Below are 19,335 nucleotides of genomic sequence, written 5' to 3' on the forward strand. Positions count from 1 at the left end.
CACCAGACTGGATCCTTGGATGGCAGTTCAGTTTGTATAGAAACTTATTTGACCCTAAACTGCATTGCTCTTGGGGAGAATTTGAAATGTTTGCATTTAATGAACATTAAACAAGGCACATTCCCATTTAATAGGCTAACATCTCATTGACAGATGATGACTTCATGTATTTTCTTCATTCATGTTTTTTTTTATCTTTAACTGAAAAAATCTCTTTTGATGTGTGAGTCAGATCCATACAAGAAAACATCGGATATGTGTGAGCCTCTTTCCTTACCTTCTGATTTATAGTGTGTTCATCAACTCAAAGAGTGTATGGATGTGTTTTGTGCCTCTAATGGAAAGCCTTTCTCTCAGCTATTGTGGGCGACTAAGTTGTCTTTTGCTCATTCTCATGAACTTTGGCGTTTTGGTGGAGGTCCTGATTAAATGAGCTTCATTATTAGTCTAGTTCCGTCAGTAATAACCTGTTAATTGACTTAGGACAACGAGCACAGCATCACTGACCTCATCCCCCGCTTGATGAAATTTAGTGGCACCAAACAACACTGAGGTTGATTACTCTCACATCAACACTCAGATTTCTAAGATAATAAATATTAATAATCTGTGTGATATAAACTGAAGTAGTGCGTCCTTCTGTAGGTTTATAGAGTGTTTAAGTATCAGATTGTTTAAAAAAGAAATCCATCAGTAAACCTGCTCTGACTCACTGCAGACATAATACATCATTACGAATGACAGATGCACTGCAGTTTCCTCATGTCATGACTTCATTACATAGCTAATTAACACGTTTAATGGGACTATTTTCATTTCTTCATTACCCACACGGCTACTGATTTCTTTTCTGGAGGCACTGACGAGGCCCAATGAAACTTAATGCAGTGGAAGGCAGAGATAGCTTCATATTCAATTGGAACAAAATGGAATTACTTTTAGGATTGCTGCGATGATTGCAGTGTTGTAAAGAAGAGTGCAAGTAACGATTATTGCATACTTTCATTAATTGAACAGGTTGTTTCTGCCAACTTCTCCAAATCAGTGAAAATGGTTTGCAATTTTCTACTTCTGCTGTAAAAACTAAAATAGAGATAAATATTAAACATCAATTACAATGATTAATTAAATGCTGGCCTCCATATTGGTGGGTGTGTCGGTTTCAAATATTTGTCAATTCACAGAACATGATGTTCATTGTGGGTGATATGTGCATATATGAAATAGTCTGCAAGTCAACATAAGGAGGGTCACTCCAAAGTGTTAAAAAATTAAAAAGACAGAAATTTTAATTCTAAAATCAGAATCTCATTTACATTTCTGTGACATAGTTTAGATGTTGACGGCCACATGTTCTCTTAACACTTGTTAACCAATGGTTGATAAACTGAGGTGTTCAAATCAGTCAAAACAACAGAAATCTTGGCAGATTTCAAAGTTGGCATAAATCAGGGTTCTTCCCTTAAAACCTGTTTTAGTACAAACAAATCTGACACCGTGTGATTTCAATGTTGGATTGAAAACACAGTGTCAAATTGCTATAAGACACTTATAATTATAGAAGTGTATCCCAGAAATGTGAATTCTGAAAGTTCAATGAAGAAAACTTGAAGAAAACTTCTCAATCAATCAGTCAATTCTGTTGCATTCAGCTTCAGTGTCACAACATTCTATAAATCTCAGTTTTACAGATTTATATGTATGTATTCTCTTGATCCCTCTCATGTCATTAGTTCTGTATGATTATAACAAACAGGAATTGGTTCAAAACCAGTCCCATTGTCTCACAATCTCAAATTAACACAAACCATTCACTCACCTGTCAAGGAGATGAATTAAATAAGACACGTTGTCTGAACAATACCTTTTTATTGAAGATGCTTGTGATGTTCGCTTGGTAAGTACTTTGTGTGCATTCAATCAAAAATAGGTTGATTATAATCATTGTCGTCACACCAGCTTGCATGGATACATAGTGTATTCTCCTAGGACAATATATACTGAATGTTTGAGTGACAGTAATGCTCTAAATTCTGACATAACCTGCATTCAGGCAATGGTAATACTGTAAAAGCAATGGCTGACCTTGGTGTGCAATCCCCTTTAGCTTATTAGACAGTTCAACACATGGGATGTCACTAAAAGAAGAAATCAAAATGTCTTACTGTTTAATTCTGTATGTTACACACAGTATGAACACATTCATCATTTTGGTCATTTGAAAATATAAACTGAAACGTTGATGCCCATGAGAGTTGGAAACATTTTCTGGGGTTTATGACGAGGCGTGTAATGTATAATCTTAACTTGTATGTTAACAGTTTCTGTTTTAGAAATGGTTCAACACTCTGGAAAATAGGCGTATTTGCTTTCTTTGTCAAGGCAAAATGGAAACATTAATACCAATTTATTGTCTGTGTTAAACACAGAGCTGGTACAGATGAGTTAAGCCTAGCTGAGCAAGAAGGACACCAAACTAGATGGATAAAGTATAAAAAAATGTCTAATGAGTCTGTAAAGACTCACAAGCTAACAACTGCAAACGTTGTATAAACCTCCAATGGCTTTGCGTCAAGCAGAACTGTAAAACAATAAAAGAGAACTCTCAGACATTACGACAATGGTCGTCTTCTTTGCAGACATATTGCACAGCATGGTAATGGCTTAACCTTCTTTTCTATACTTCGTCTGTCACTGTTTCAGCAAATCACTGTAGAGAATCAAGTTTCACTCTCACTTGCATGGAGATGCACGTTTCACTTTCATATGAGTAAGTTGATGAATTTTTCTCATGAACTAGCCACATCCCAAAACCACAAGTTGTTAATTGTTTTGACCTTGTGTTGCAAAGATGCACCATTTTAGAGGTGTTGGTGAGTGCACATGGTCATTTTAGCTTTAAAAGGCCATGTCCCCCTGCTTTTAGTAAAATGCTAAGCTAGGCTAACAACATTGTGACTCAAGCTCTGGTCTTAACATGCACACAAGGATGATATCAGTCTTCTCCTCTCTTCTCATCAGTTTTTCCTTAAAGGGCCTTAAGGCACATTCTGATTTCTCATGGGTCACTTAAAGTCAAAGAGCAATCATTTTGAGCAACTGCTGTTCCTTTTTTTCTGTGACAGGTCTTACTCTTAATAGACATCTCATAAACACATAGGGATTGTTCTTGAAATGAAAGCAGACGACAAATAGTGTATAATGAACATAACACAATGCAACACCTGTGGATATATGCACTTGATGGCACAAACTTCGCACCTATTCCTTCTCCTTTCTGAGATGTTACTTGCACTGAAAGTCCTCAGGATGCAAGCACGGGATTAAAAACTGTACAAACTGCTGCTGCTGGACTGTAACTGTTGAAGAGCTAGAAAAATAATCCAGTGGCCCAGCCTTTCCAGGGGCGGTGAGGTGTCCTCTGTTGGGTAAATAAAGGGAGGCTCATATTCGGTGACCAGAGAACAGGGGTGGAGGCGTCAAATGAGTCACCAAGGGTGCGAGTCTGACGGACATTGAAAAGGCCAGCGGGCTTCTTATCTGTCCATACTGAAACACACACACAATGGCGTCTTCAGATCGAAACCTCATACTCTCTTGTTTCCTGTGAGACAAGACAATGAACACGTCAAATTACAGAGAACTTTGAAGGGTTGCCAGACATTTTCTCAATCCTCCAAATGGTTGACCTTCGACAAGTAATACTGATTTACAGTCTAGTGAAATTAGAGTCCAACTGGACTATGACTCATTTTACAAGGTATCACTGCCATCCACAGTCTATTGGGACCATGTTGGAAATTGTGTCTATGACTACGTACAGGGACAGCTGTCAGCTTTCCAAACTACATCAGCATTCACTGACAGCACAACATTATACACCTGTCCTGTCACAGGTCAAAGAAAAGGGAAATCCCGATGTACAAGATATGGACATGTGTGAACATGCCATGCCTGTGGCTCTTATCCCATAAACCCACTGGTTCCTACTGAAAACGTAAAGCTTTTACCTCCGAAATATATAGTTTAATGTTTAACAAGAAGAGCATGGATTGCCTTATTTCCCACCATGTTGTTTTATCAAACGTTATTCAAACAGGATGAGAATAGGTCTATTTTCAGTAGCCAATTAATGCCCATTGAGGGCTCTCCTGAGAATTTTAGGTAGAAATACATTGTATGTGGGATTAAGTCAAGTTAAATATAGTCCTTAATGGTAATGACGGTACCTGTCTCTCAATGTGACTATGTGGGTCACTGGTGTGCTCTCAGTGGCATGATATTCCAGGTTAACACACTGTACGTTCATTGTGTGTTTGGCTCTACACATGGGATTGACTGACCATAAGAAAAAACATTTGATAAGCTTCAGGTTAGGATGAACTTACGTCGTTGTTCTTTAGGATTGCCACCATGGAAGAAGAAGAAGAAGAAGAGGAAAGAAATTAATATCATCAATTATCATGATGCTGTACCTGGTTAATATTTAGATTCAGGGTAACCTAAGGAAATATGAATAGTTGTATAACATGGTTACAAAATTGAAAAAAATTAAATGAATAGTTTTTAATAAGAGATGCAACTGTTGATAGCAGGTGTCAATAAGTCAACAACTGACATGAAGACATGATGACATACATGTGTTTACAAAAGCACATTCCAGTGCTGGTCTTCAAACTAATGACCTGGGATTCAACGACCTGTATATTTGACGTAACAACTCTCAGGATAGGTGACATCCCATAGAGGTTTAACACCTGCAACCTCCAACTATACTAAACGTCATGGAGAATCAGTTGCCCATCCAGTCTATATACACATGTAGAACTCCTGAAGAACCTTCACAGACAAACCACTGAGAGGGTTAGGGTGCATGTGGTGTTGAGGTGGCTCAGGTCAGGAGCTTCAGTTATTGTTCATATCATAAATCAGAATGTGTAAAATGTGATCTTAGTGACTGTGCCATGATTGTTGGTGTCAGATGAGCTGGTTTGAGTATTTCTGAAACTACTGATCTCCTGAGATTTTCGCACAGAACAGTCTCTACAGTTTTGGCTCAGTAAACAAAAAAGCATCCAGGGAACAGCAGGTTTGTGGAGGGATACAACTTGTTGAAGAGAACACTCCTACTGGATCTTACAGAAAGTCTACGGTCATTTAAATAACAACTCTCTCGGAATCCAACCTTTAGGTGGATGATCTACAGCGGCAGAGACCACAGCTGAACATAGATTGAAAGCAGATAATAATAATAATAATAATAATAATAATAATAATAATAATAATAATAATAATAATAATAATAATAATAATAATAATTATAATGATAACTTTCTTGCTGGAAGGTTTAACTTCTGTAATGACTTGTGCAGATCAATTCGTCTGCAACTGTTATCATTCCTACTGGTTTTTCTTTTCTTTTTCTGTCTGATTGTGATTTTTGACCGGGGATGGTAATGTTCTTTCACCAAATATTGAGCAATTAAATGAAGTAAATAACTGAAACATGGTTTCTACCAGAAGAATAAATTCACAAGGAAATGAACCAGGGTCAAAGAGCTCCTACCAGAGATTTGCCAGGGTAATAATGGAAAAAATAATTATTTTTCAGGCTTGTAAAACTTGATTTTGAACAGGACTCCTCTGGAAGATACGGCAAAACATATTTTTGAATCATGCAGCACCCTGAAGCAATATTGCATTTTTGCAGTGAAGTGGTAAAAATGTTCTAACACGTTTGCAAGAAATCAAATTAAGAACCATTTTATGCACAGTGAACTACAGGCTGTTTTGGACCCTAGGGGATATTGCCCGCACTGCCCTATTAATAACCCTGCCATGTCCACGGGCTCAACTGGTTTGTGCTAATTTAATTGAATTTGTGTTTAGCAATATGCACAAATAACGAATAACTGACACGACAAGCTGCTCAAAGGGGTTCTGCTCTATTACCTGATCTTGAGGCCCTGGAGATCTTCTCTGTGTCAAACTCTTAAGACTTGTAGTATGTCAGCTTTGCTCTTACATGCTGCATATTCCTGCCTGGTGCTCCTGCATAATGCAGTATACGAAAGACCCTGCACCAGGATCAGTCAGGTCACACTTCCCATAATATAATTAATTACACAAATAGTATAACATATGATGACTCACCGTTGTCTCATAAACAGAGCTGTCGATTGTGGGTTCTCCAGAGATGTTTTCATATGGTAAGTTGGAGGAGAGGGAGAGCTGTAGTGACTTCCTCGGAACCCTGAGGTCCATAGAGAAAAATGCATTAATATGATCTTTTACAATACATGTACATTGCATACAATAAATACAACACAGTACACGTAGGAAGGCTTCAAGTCATTTTCACTGTGAAATAATGGTACAAAAGTTCATAGAGTGAATAAACCTCTTCAATACAGGACAATAAGTAATTTGGGTGGACAAATTACTTTTCAACTTGAAAGCTCTTTTAATGTGACTGTTTCATACAGTATGTTCTTATTTGGTAACCCTTTTTACAATCTATTTTCATCTCTGTGTAATGAAATCTTTGATCCCAATCCTGTGACAATTATTTTAAAATCATGTTGGCTAAAAATAGTAGTAGTTTTGAGTAAATGCTGTGAAAAAAAAACCTTTTTTAATACCTTTTGATAATTAAGGAAAGGTTTAAATGCACCATACAGAATTCTCAGGAGACAGTAACATGTGGTGTCTAAGTTCTCAATACAATAATTTATTTTCACTGAAAGAGCTTTGGTGTCACATAAAATTGTCATAGAACTTATTCCGTTCTATATCTAATACATGCCTAATTCATTGTAGTCTGGATGTATCCAAAACTAATGCATGACTTCAGTGGGAATTCACAATGATTTGGGGCTGGCAGCCTAAATTGCACGGTGTCGGCAGTGATAATAAGGAGAGGTGGAGGCCAGCTGTGATGGAGGTGTTGTTGAAGTGGGTGGATGGTGAACGGTCAGACCTCATAAGAGTAGACAAAGACCGACGCTTGCTGAAAGCAGCAGAACTGGGGCCATAATAAAATGTGGCTAAAATGCCACTTCAATATCAGGAGTCTTAAATCTGAATTCATTCATCTTTTTGGCAATTTGTTCTCCACAATATATACGTTTTCAGACATCACCTCCGGGTTAAATTTGGAGAGTTGGCTACGGACATCATGTGATTGTTTTGCCAACACACAGAAACTGGCGTCGGCTCTTATCACCACAAACTCTCCCAATATCTTCGTCAGTGTCTTCTACGTGTGTGTCACAGCTTTTTCACAGAGACTTTTATTTTAATATTATTTTATTTTTATTTTTGCATCTGTCGTGTGTTAAAAGCGTCATTGACCCCCCCTCATATATTGCTGCTCCTGGTAGCCTACATACACTGGGTTTATAATATAATCAGATCTCTACAGATTTTTGCCCTTTTTTCCCATCATAATCTACTAGGTAATTCCGAACTACTAAGTGTAAACATGTTTTAAAAAATGTTGCTAATTAATTCATTGTCCAAATAACTCTCTGTAGACCTCAACGCTAAACTCGTGGTGAGGCATAGATCAGGGCAGGTGTATAAAAGCATTTCAAAAGCTTACAGTGTTTCTAGCAGCACAGAGGCCTTTAATAATTATGAAATGGAAGAGGAGTGGAACAACCAGAACCTTTCCAGCCACCCAGCCTGTTTGAAAAGTATCTAAGACCACAGCCAAGTACAGAGAGCTCCACAGAGCACATGAACTGCGACTGGTGCAAACATTCACCTTGACAATGACCTGGAGCATACAGCCAAGATAAAACTGAAGTGGCCTTAAGTGGTCCAGCCGAAGCTCAGACTCGAACCTCACCACAACACAACACAATACAGTGAGAGTATTTTCCTCTGAAACCAGTGCTCCTAACAACCTCAAACTGTTTTACAGTTTATTTATTTCTATCCAAGAATTACTTAGTTGAACTGAAATAGAAGCTTCGATGCGGGCGATTTGTGTTGTATCAGTGATAAAGAGAAGCTGAGTTGACTTTCATATTCAAATGTTCTCCATCTGTACTCATGATTCAAACTTACTTTGAGAAGTAGAGGTACATCCCAATTATGAAGATGAGGAGAAGGACGACAGGGATGAAGACAGCAAACGCCACTTGGGCCCCCTCCAGTCTGACGTCTGCAGTAGACACTATTGGATATAGAAAGGGAAAAAAATTGTATTTGTTCGTTGAATGTGCTTTTTGTTTCGTAAAACCTCAGTTGAACTGAACTCATTAGAAACCAGTTGTTCCATTTTGAAAGGGCAAAATAAATGATTTATAAAAAGTTTTATAATTGTTGAAGATTTTACTTATTGGGGATAGTTTTCCATTTTCTTTCAGCATTACCACAGAAACTTTAATGTGAACTCAAAAAAATGCAAGCAGACTTAACATTATGGAAAAACTTACCATCTAATCTGTGCTCATCCAAACCTGCAGGGTTGGCTGAGGAGAAGACATTTGAGAGAACAAGGTCAAAATGGGAAAAATAAAACTGGTTATCCCAACATCCCTACTACATACATCAATGTAATAAGAAATTGAGCATAGCGTGAGTTCAGACAGGCAACAAAGTTAAGCTCAGCAGCTGATGGCTCAGCTGACTCCCTTCCACACATTCATTGGCAAAGCCCAAACAAGGGGCCTTATTTAAGCTGCTTCAACCGGGCTACTCCTGCTGCTTTTAAACCCACTTCCACCCCATCTTTCCCTTTTTATACTGTGTTAAAAAAATACTCAGTGTCTGTTGGAGAGAATAGATGGAGAGGTGTGCTCTCTCCGTCTTAGAGAATGAAGTGGTTTTGATTGAACTACGTGAAATTGAAAGTGCACTTTGACTTTTAATTTGGGCCATGTTCCATCCACTGACATGGATGAGGCAGAGTTTCTGACCAAGATGGCAGGCAGCCCCATGAGCCAATCAAGATTGTTTGGCTTCACTTTGGGGGAGCTGTCATGACAGAAGTGATGGACATAGAAGCAAAACAAGAGTTAATGTTGATATTACTGTCCACCGCTGCTCTTCTTGAGTAGAGTATAAAGGTTGAGACTTAGCTCAGTAATTCTGAAAAAAATAGATCATAGCTGCCAATGCTGCCAATGGCAGTGTAGCAGCAGAAAAAAAAAAAAGATTTCTAGGACACTATTCAATAAAGTCCTACTTTGGATTTAGATTTTCAAATATTCATAAAATTAGTTTCTAAAACTACCTTTGTGTGGGTGGTGTGTGACTTCGCTCTGTGGTTTCCACCTGCCCCAGTTACCTGTAATACTGCTTTTAAGTGGACTGGAAGCAAGACAGCCAAATCAGAAACTACCGACTCCAGTTTTACACTTGACTGGACCCTGAGCTCACAGGTAAAAATGTCAAGAGGACAGCAGAGACAACAGAGCATGATTATAATGTCTTTACAAAATACTGTTACTATATGTACACAAAACCTGTTTCACACACTGTGGAATAAGTCATCAGTGTCATGCAATGTGTGCATGACTTAAGGGATATGCAGAAGTTGGGCTGTGAAATCTCTAATAACAGTCCAGGTCTCCCCTCCAGTCCTGCTGATGTCTAATGTGTCCTCACGGCTCTCTGTCTCCTTTAGGTGCTTTGGGCAGGGTGCACACTTAAAGTAAAGGCCACTCTTCTGTTGTTTCAGCCTCCAAACTGAAACAACCTTCTTTAAAGTGTCAGGACAACAAAATCCAGAGGCATTAAAGCAAAGCCACAACTTTTCTTCCCCCGGCCTTTTACTGTGATTGATGTGTTTTTCCTGCTGTTTTGAAACACTCTCGGTCTTCTTTGTTTGGATTGTTTCTTGTTTTGTTCAATGGTCTGTCAAGGTGTTGCATGAAAGCACCAAAAAATGGAGGCGGTTTAACGGATCATGTGACACAAAGGTTAGGTTGGAATAAAAGTTACATGTATAATCCTTTCCATTGAGGCGCAGTGTTGACAGTGTAAGTGAAATATAGAAATACCGACAACACACAAAACCAGAACTTATGACTCAGACAGTCTCACTCACTCACACACACACACACACACACACACCCACCCACCCACCCACCCACACACCCACACACCCACACACATACACACACACACACCCACACACACACACACACACACACACACACACACACACACACACACACACACACACACACACACACACACATATATACCTGACTACTTAGACTGAGTGTAAATAAAATAACATGTTAAGCTCATACCAAACATCTTCCACATCACAGTGAAAAAAGAACAATAATACATTTTTTGTTAATGGCAAAATTGCTCAAGATTGGCACGATCTGTGTATTTCACAATAAAAGAATTAGCTTCATCCCAGAAGAAATATAGAAAAAAGGATCTATGTTTTATCACAGTTCAGCAAGCATAGAAGCCTGCCAGAAAGAATTAGAACATTCAAGGAAAACAAATCTCACTTGTGTGTTTTGTGTTGGGTTAGTGGCCTCTGCAGCAGTTAATACTGGCAGCTCTGAGAGCAGAAAAACAGTAAAATAAAATAAATGGTCTGTTGTCAAACCTTGACACTGAAGAAGTGAACTGCTGTGCATCAACAGTCTGAGTACAACTTGCAGAGCAAGGGGACAGGACAGGATAAAGTCACTGCCCACACTCACCATGATGAAATGTTCGATCTGAATTCATTCAGCCAAGGCCAAAGATACAACTGTCTACATCTGTCATCCATTTAAATTCCAATATATATAGATAGGTTGACAACAGGCCTAACAATGTTTGTGTTTTCACATTGTAACTACATTGTTACTGTTGCTAATATGCATAGTTATACAACCTAACTAGTCACCATTATTTAGATTGAAGTACTATGGAGTTTATCACATTTTACATACAATGAGTCAAAACCCAGCTGATGCCACTAACAGTCAGTTCTCATAGTTAATGTGTCCGATGTGGGACTGTGACCACATGGCGCCTACACTGTCATGGTAAGATTCAGGGAGAGAGAGAGAATTTAACAGATGGTTTCTAACTAAATGCTTTCATAGTAGAGCAGGTCAATTCTTTTTGCCCTATTCAGAGAGCAACCACTGAAAGTCCAGACACCTCTTGAACTGAATGTCCATGCAATCATATTAGCGCCAGATATGAGTGAGCATATTTGCGGGATAAATTAGGAGAGGAAGATCATTTCATTCTGCATATTGAGAATAAAATGAAAATGTCAAGAACAGTCTTAAAAAGTCAATGTTAAGCCGAACTTTTAAGAATTTATCAAACTACCGTTGTCCGCAGATATGGCTCTTTAAAATTATTTAAATTCTGTTCAGTCAGTCACGTGATAAAAGCCAATACACTTTTCTTTCTGATCTTCTATTTTTAATGTCTTACACTAAAATTCAGTGTTATTTGAATTTCAACATTAAGTACTCGTACTAGTTGAATTTCACTATTAATTAATTAGACTTTATATAATTGTGGCTTTTTCTTCCATGAAATACTCTTAAACCAACACAACTTAGCAAGAACTACAATATTTAACCAGCTAAGTTGAAACAAGAAAGTAATGAATTATGCAGCAGTTCATAATGTATTATTATTTATCCATATATTTAAGTAACACTACATACATTTGTGTATTGTGTCTATGTAGTTCAGAAAGTTTTTAAAGACTCTCAGGCACTGTTGAACTGTGTTTGAACCAATGATATGAAAAATACATCAAGCTGCAGTTCCTCACCTTTGCAGACAGGTGGCAGCCCACTCCACTGGGACGGGTGTCCAGGGATGCAATGGAGAACAGGCTCCCCCAGCAGCTGGTGACCACTCATGCAGGAGTAGTGGAGAGTGTCACCTGCCTGGAAGTGGAGCTTGTCGGAGTTGGGGATCCCATAGGTGGGGGTTCCTGGGTGACCGCAGGGCTCAAAGGTCTCAGCTGAGGGTAAAGGTCACCAAGAAAGTATGTATAAATACTTAATAATTATTCCATCTATCCATCTCTTTAATAGCACTGCTTTCATGAAAAACCTTTTTACTTCTATGTGATGATTGCCATCAAATGTACAGAACACATTAACACTAATGTGTCACTGTAATGTCAGGCGGGATTTGATGTTACACAAAGACTGAGACAACCCTGATAAGATAAAAAATAGTATCATACACAGTAAATGTACAAAGGCGCACACACACACACACACACACACACACACACACACACACACACACGCTCACACACAGGTATAGGATGTTTCAGATGTTGATGCTGTAAGAGGATCTAATTAGCACTTTCTGTGGAGTACACCGCTGAGACTTTAAAAACGATCTGTCCTGAAATACAACCACTGAGCAAGGCACTGCAGAGCTGCAAAGTCAATATATTTAGAAGTCTATATTAAAACTGACATATACAATATGAATTATTTTCAAATAACAGAAGGTCCTAACTACTTGGTGACATGAGGTCACTGAAATGCAGCTGAATCAATGGTTGTTTAGGCATTATCTGAATTTCTAAAAAAGACAAATTCAAACCCATTCAGCAGTTTTACCCGAGACACCTGTGACCTACTATGAAGCTGCATCTTTAATCTGAATTGTGTCCATCACAGTTGTGCCAACATGAAATAAAGTGAACTTGACTTGAGTTCAGAACGAAAATATGTCTGTGACATCTGAGAGGGGTTTCCACTTTCACCTCATGACGCAGGTTTCTCTACAGCCGCTCGCTCCTGAGGATGAATATTTTTTTGGGAAGGACAGTTTTCCGCCAATAATTGTCTTTTGCTCGTGATCACATAACAATGGCCTGCCTTGTCTCAGGTTGTCCAGTTAAATTAATTATAAGTCAGTGCCGTTGTACATTATGTCTCCACCTAGAAAGTAGGTGAGGCAGAGAATGAGATGTTCATGCAAATGAGATTAATGGCTTTAAGGCTAAGGGGAATCACATTAATTATATTTTAAATCAGACTGATGCACTTCTAGCCTCCGGCTCTGTCGGAGGAAAATGGAATGGCAGAAGGTCAAGGCAGATGGTGTTGGTGATCATGATTTCATTCAAATCAAGGAACACCTCTCTGTAACAATTCTTATTAAAATATAAAAATAAGGCTTTTCCTGATAACTCAAGAAATTGTCATCCAAAATGATTGAATGAAACATTTTACACATACAACCTATATGCAACTTTTAATACATGAATGAAGATGTCAGATAAGATTTGAGTACCTTTTCACACAGTGGTATGATGATGGTTTATTCTTGTCAGTAAGATGATTCTTTTAACATCAATTTAGGTCATTGTGTGACATTAGAAGTCTCCAGTCAAAACCAGGCTAATTCACTTATTTTAATGTTAGAATCATTTTAGGGGGTATAAAAACGGTGTGATCTATAAGTACCTGAACCAGAATAAAAAGTCCAAAGCTCCAGAGGGAAGATTGTAAAGTGCACACAAATTCAATAGGATTGAGAGGAATAGAGGCAAGAGCATATTAAATTAAGATGTTATGATGTTTCTGTAAAGCTTTTCAAAAAAGGATGATACAGAAAGTTAATGTTCAATCTTTGGGTTCAAATAAGGGTCATGAATCAGATCTAACACAATAATGATGTTCGGAAAATATTTCAACGACTGTGGTTGTTTAAACATTGTATCAGTGAGGTTTCACAAATACACTAAGAATGACAAATCATTTGGTAACATCTGAGTGTTAACTCAAGGATTACAAGTTTTAACACGGTATGTGCAATCGTACAGTGTGACACAAGTTACAGGTGATTGAGGAAAAATTCTGGCCTTATTTTTGGCAGTGAAAACTGTATAAGAAAGAAAAATAAATCTTGAGGCAGAATTTCAAATCCTTTACAAATCCATAACTTGCCAGTCACTGCATACAGTGTACAGCGTTGTCTGATTGATAGTTTCAGAGAGATACAAAAAAAGTCCTATACTTGATATTTGATACACTCGTAATACATCTCCATGGGCTTTTTGAATACTTCCAATGTTGTGGACCATGCCGGCTTACATAAATATGTACTTCTTATACTTGTTTGTGAAATGTGTACTTCCACTTGAGGACGTCAATGAGTAGGGTGGTCGTTCAGGGGCAATGTGATGGTCCGCACCACCTTATAATGTGGTCTGAGCACTAAGATATTAATGTGTCATCAGTGCATCTCCAGTGCATTTGCACCTGGACTTAGAGTTGTCTTATTGTGTTCACGTGTTAATGCCAAAGCCTTATGGAGCCCCCCAATGCACAATTATATGATCAGACAAACCCATTGTTTGAGGCATGTGGAGTGATTTGCAGTATGTTGACACATTATATTAACTCGACTAAATCAAATATAATTTCAGTATCTCATGATTTGAACAGTTTCTGCTGTGACAAAGACTCTAACTCTGGTACATACGCAGGCATCTGGGCAGCTTCTGGTTCCACTTGGGGCCTGAGGAGCCTCGGTTGAAGCAGGTGAGCAGGCTGTTTCCAGACAGAGTGAGGCCCTTGTTGCAGATGAACTGGATGGTTGAACCCACAGTGAAATGGGGACCAGACAGCACCCGCCTGCTGTGATCCACCGTTCCAGGGTCGGCACAAGACACCACTGGATGGACATCAAAAGAAAGAAGGTTGGCTACCATCAACAACTTTTCGGTCCTCTTGGTCTCCATCAAACTCTAAACTTCACACCCCTGACGACCAGAAGTGCTTTCACACATTGATTGACAGCTGTGAGCTTCCATTGCTGACTCTGATTGGTTAGAAAGATAAGGCTTACTCCGTCGACTGGAAAAATGTACCTACGCAATGAGGACAAACAATCCGGTTTGGGTTGTAGATTTTTGGTGTGAGTGCATCGTTTTGGTGAAGAATGCTAAGTCCTGTGATGGAATTTTCAACCATCCTCAAACATTACATTTGTTCAGGTCGACTAGGAGAATAGAGCCTGTCTTCACACATACTCCCTTCTCTCCTAGCAATACCCAAGGTCAGGTCTTTGACTTGTGGTTAATTGTGATGTTTATACTCAGGGATACAATGTAAGGATATAACGTGATTTAGGTATGCAGGCTTTAGTTTTTAAGATGTGAACCCTTACATGTTACATAGAGTGGCAGCCTTTCATGGACATATGGTTGAAACAGGTAATGCCCTGTGGAGAGGGAAGGAATTAGTTTGGGGTGCTGTGTGAAACATCTTCAGAGACACCAGTGTGGGTCAAATCAAGGGAAATGGTGGTTTTAGCGAATCTTGAAATTGTGGAGTTGTACATGTAGATGTCATGTCTGTATGTATTTGTTATGGAACAGTGGTTCAAGGGTGATCTTGTCTGTCTGTGTTCCCACCACATTTTCCCAGGTTCCTCCGAAAGAGGCACCTGCTAGTCCTTGAAGGGTCATGGGGGATTCTCGTAACAGTGACAGGGTAAAACAGCATTAGAGTGATCATATTATGATGCACATAAGGAACAGAAGTCATACAGAGGTCAGAGGGGGGTTTGACACAGACACAGCACCTGCAAGCACAAGCAATCTAACAAAATAATCTAAAAATAAACAAATTAGAATTAATTTTTAGCTAAGATCAGAGGAGGGAGCTGCCATTTCAGTGAGGTTATGGCAGCAAGATATACTGTGCAAGAGGCCCTTGGTCTTGCAGGTTATATTAACAACTCCAGACTATCTGTATTCCTATCATTGCTGCCAGGCTGTTTAATGAGCCTGTGAACTCTAATAGAGTCACTCAAATGAAACGACAAGCATAAAGGGCAATGACAAGCACAGCGCGATTGGTCATGTCAACACTGTCTACACCTGCTATCTTAATATTTTTTAAAATGAGAACTTTCAGGTTGTGTTTTTTGAGAAAGTCACTGTACAGATTAAGTGACTGTGAGATACTGGGTTGGATACTTTTCAAACCGGAATTGCGCTACTTGGTTAACTGAGATGACGCTAAGTTAACAGTTAGTTATCTGTAAGGTCAGTCAAGGTGATGATTCGTCTATCTGTTTGACGTTTTATTAATTTTGAATTTTCATTAATCTGCCAATACAAGATAATTTTGTATTATACTTAGAGTGATTTCATACTCTACTGCAGGGCTTTTTTCCCCTTTTTTTTTTCTCTTTTTTGCTACAAATACAGCACTTGCACTTTTAATTTAGTTTTGTTAATTCATATATCTTTATCGTATCAGCTCTGTGTGTAGTCTGTATTCAAAGAACACTTTGCACTAATGTTGTGGTCCAGGCAAAACTTGGAAACCCATTACTCGGGGGTGCCTCATAGTGCTGTATATTATTCAGCCTGGGGTGTGGATAATGTTTTTGGTGTCCTAGTTGTTACTGTGATCTACCTGCTAAACTAGGATTTAGACTAGGCTTAGTATGCCCAGTGACTTAATTTGGGGTAGTTTCTTCCTGTCGTTCGGGGACAGGATAGGGGAGGGTAAGCGCTGCTGTTTATATTTTTCTTGTTTCATTTTCCTTTTGTTGGATGATTGGAGTCTAGGTTTATTTTCTCATACAACTGCCTGCATTTTGACTCATTCCCCCGCACTCAGCACCTGCTATTTAATCACTTTCCGGCTTTGTGGCTCTCATGTCTAGTTCACTTAAACTTATAACTTGGAATATCCAGGGACTGGGCCATGTAATTAAAAGGAAGAAGATTTTAACATATTTGAAAAAACAAAAATCTGATATAGCATTACTTCAGGAAACCAGGCTATCTGATACAGAACATTTGAAACTTAAGAGGGACTGGGTAGGCAAAGTTTACTTTTCCTCCCATTCACAGAATAAAAAAGGTACAGCCATTCTTATAAATAAGAACCTTCCCTTCATCTTGGAACATGAAGAAAAGGACTCAGAGGGGAGATTTATTTTGATTAAGGGTTAGATTCTTGGACAACATATAACTATTCTCAATATTTATGCACCAAATACTGATTCACCCCAGTTTATGTCGCAAATGATTTTGATGTTTAACCATCACTGCAAGGGCTTGGGCTTCCTAGCCGGCGATTTGAATTGTATAATGAACATCTCTCTGGATAAATCCTCTTCTGCAAACAAGTCTAACCCGAGAGCATCTGCTGTCCTTAAAAACTTATGCAGAGATACCGGATTGATAGATATATGGTGACATTTAAATCCTAAAAGGAGAGACTACACGTTTTATTCACATCCCCATAACTCGTATTCTAGACTAGACTATTTTTTTATTCCCAAAGACTTTTTACACTCTGTCCAGACTTGCTGTATAGATTCTATTGTCTTATCAGACCACGCTCCGGTACATCTATGCATTAACCCATTATTTAACATTCCTAGAACTCCCATTTGGAGATTAAATTCGTCATTTTTAAATAGTGACTCTTTTTGCGTTTTTGTCCGGAACAACTTATCACAATTCTGGCTCGACAATAAAAGCTCTCCAGTGTCCTCTGCCACGATTTGGGATGCAGCTAAAGCCACTTTACGTGGTTACCTTATATCCTACAGCTCTCATCAGAAAAAGGTTTTAGAGGAAAACAGAAAGAACCTTGAAAAAGAATTGACTAGGCTGGAGCAGATACATAAACAGTCACCTACTCTAGCAAACTTAAAGGCGCTAGTCGCTGTTAAGACTGCACTTAACTTGGATCATACTCGCCATGTTCAGAAACTGTTACTTTACACTAAACAGAAATATTATGAATTTGGCAATAAGTCCAGTCGCCTGCTTGCCCACCAACTGAAAAATCAAAATAATGATCGCTCAATTAATATGATAAGAACACAGAATGGGGATGTCACATATGATCCAACGATTGTCAATAGTACTTTCCGGGATTTTTATAAATCTCTGTATAGTACAGATAATGCTGACGAGGCTGACATTGCTTCATATTTGAACAATGTCCCTTTACCTACTATTGCGGAGGAGGATCGCTACAGCCTAGACGCTGCATTCACTCCAGAGGAGGTCTGGGCTGCAATTCAGTCTATGCCAAATGGGAAGTGTAGAGGCCCCGACGGGTTTCCACTGGAATTTTTTAAGAAATTCTGGCCAGAGATCCGCACAATTTTTATGCCTGCCGTTAATGGTATCTTGAGAGATGGCATGCCCCCCTCCTGGAGATACGCTTCCATTAGTTTACTTCTAAAAAAAGATAAAAACCCTTTAGATTGTTCATCATTTAGGCCTATTAGTCTCCTCAATGTGGACTACAAAATTATGGCAAAGGTACTGGCTCGGAGATTGGAAAACATCCTTCCGAAAATAATAAACCCAGATCAAGCGGGGTTTGTAAAATCAAGATATGGCACAGACAATGTACGTCGCGTTCTTAATATTGTTCAATATCTTAACGCACACAAAAATCCAGCACTTATAGTCTCCCTTGATGCCGAAAAGGCTTTCGACCGGGTTGAATGGTCTTTTCTGTTTCCGGTGTTAGCAAAATTCGGCCTGGGCTCTAATTTCATTAACATGATTAAAACCTTCTATACAGACCCAATAACCACAGTTAATACAAATGGTTTGATGTCTATTGCCTTTCGGTGCGCAGGGGTTGCAGACAGGGGTGCCCCCTGTCACCTTTACTGTTTATACTGTTTATTGAACCTCTGGCCGAGGCCATCAGAACTAACCCTGATATATTTGGGATTGGGGTGGGTGAGGAAAACCACATTATTTCCTTATTTGCAGATGATGTCCTTTTATATATATATAAACCTGAGAAATCAATTCCGGCAGTTTTGAAATCTATAGCCACATTCAGTGCCCTGTCGGGTTATAAGATCAACCTGGGGAAGTCGGTTGTTACACCCTTTGATATCCCCCAGGATATGTCTATACAATCTCCTTTCCAAGTTTCCAGGAGGGGTTTTAAATATTTAGGTATCTTTGTCACCCCTGATTTAAATAATCTGTTTGAAACTAATTACTCACCTCTAATTCAAAGGGTTAAGAACGATCTGACAAAATGGGCCTCCCTACCGACTTCTTTCCTCGGGAGAATCAACACTATAAAAATGAATATTCTTCCTCGATTGAACTATTTATTTCAAAATCTCCCGTGCTATCTGACCTCTGCATTTTTTAAGTCTCTGAATTCTCATGTATCTCGCTATATTTGGAACAATAAACATCCAAGAGTTAAGTTCTCTACTCTTACTAAGCCAAAGGATCTCGGAGGCTTGTCATTGCCTTCTCTACAACTATACTATTGGTCAGCACAACTTAAAATGATGTCAGAGTGGTTTTTGAATAGGAAAGATTCCTTATGGTTGGGTCTTGAATCTCAATCT

At 38.8% G+C, this 19,335-nt stretch overlaps 1 protein-coding gene across 1 annotated transcript in view; it reads right to left on the reverse strand.

Moving 5' to 3' along the window:
- Positions 1-1,886: 1,886 nt before the first annotated feature.
- The window catches only part of sez6b (seizure related 6 homolog b), a 168,544-nt gene continuing 151,095 nt past the window's right edge, over positions 1,887-19,335 (reverse strand). The window contains exons 12-17 of the mRNA XM_061073474.1: positions 14,449-14,640; positions 11,765-11,959; positions 8,445-8,480; positions 8,074-8,182; positions 6,154-6,253; positions 1,887-3,421 (exon numbers count right to left, since the gene is read on the reverse strand). Of these exons, the coding sequence (XP_060929457.1) occupies positions 3,371-3,421; positions 6,154-6,253; positions 8,074-8,182; positions 8,445-8,480; positions 11,765-11,959; positions 14,449-14,640 (683 nt within the window). The 3' untranslated portion in view covers positions 1,887-3,370. The remainder of the gene's footprint in view (positions 3,422-6,153; positions 6,254-8,073; positions 8,183-8,444; positions 8,481-11,764; positions 11,960-14,448; positions 14,641-19,335) is intronic.

Source organism: Limanda limanda, chromosome 6 (genome assembly GCF_963576545.1).
Source record: "Limanda limanda chromosome 6, fLimLim1.1, whole genome shotgun sequence".
NCBI lineage: Eukaryota > Metazoa > Chordata > Actinopteri > Pleuronectiformes > Pleuronectidae > Limanda > Limanda limanda.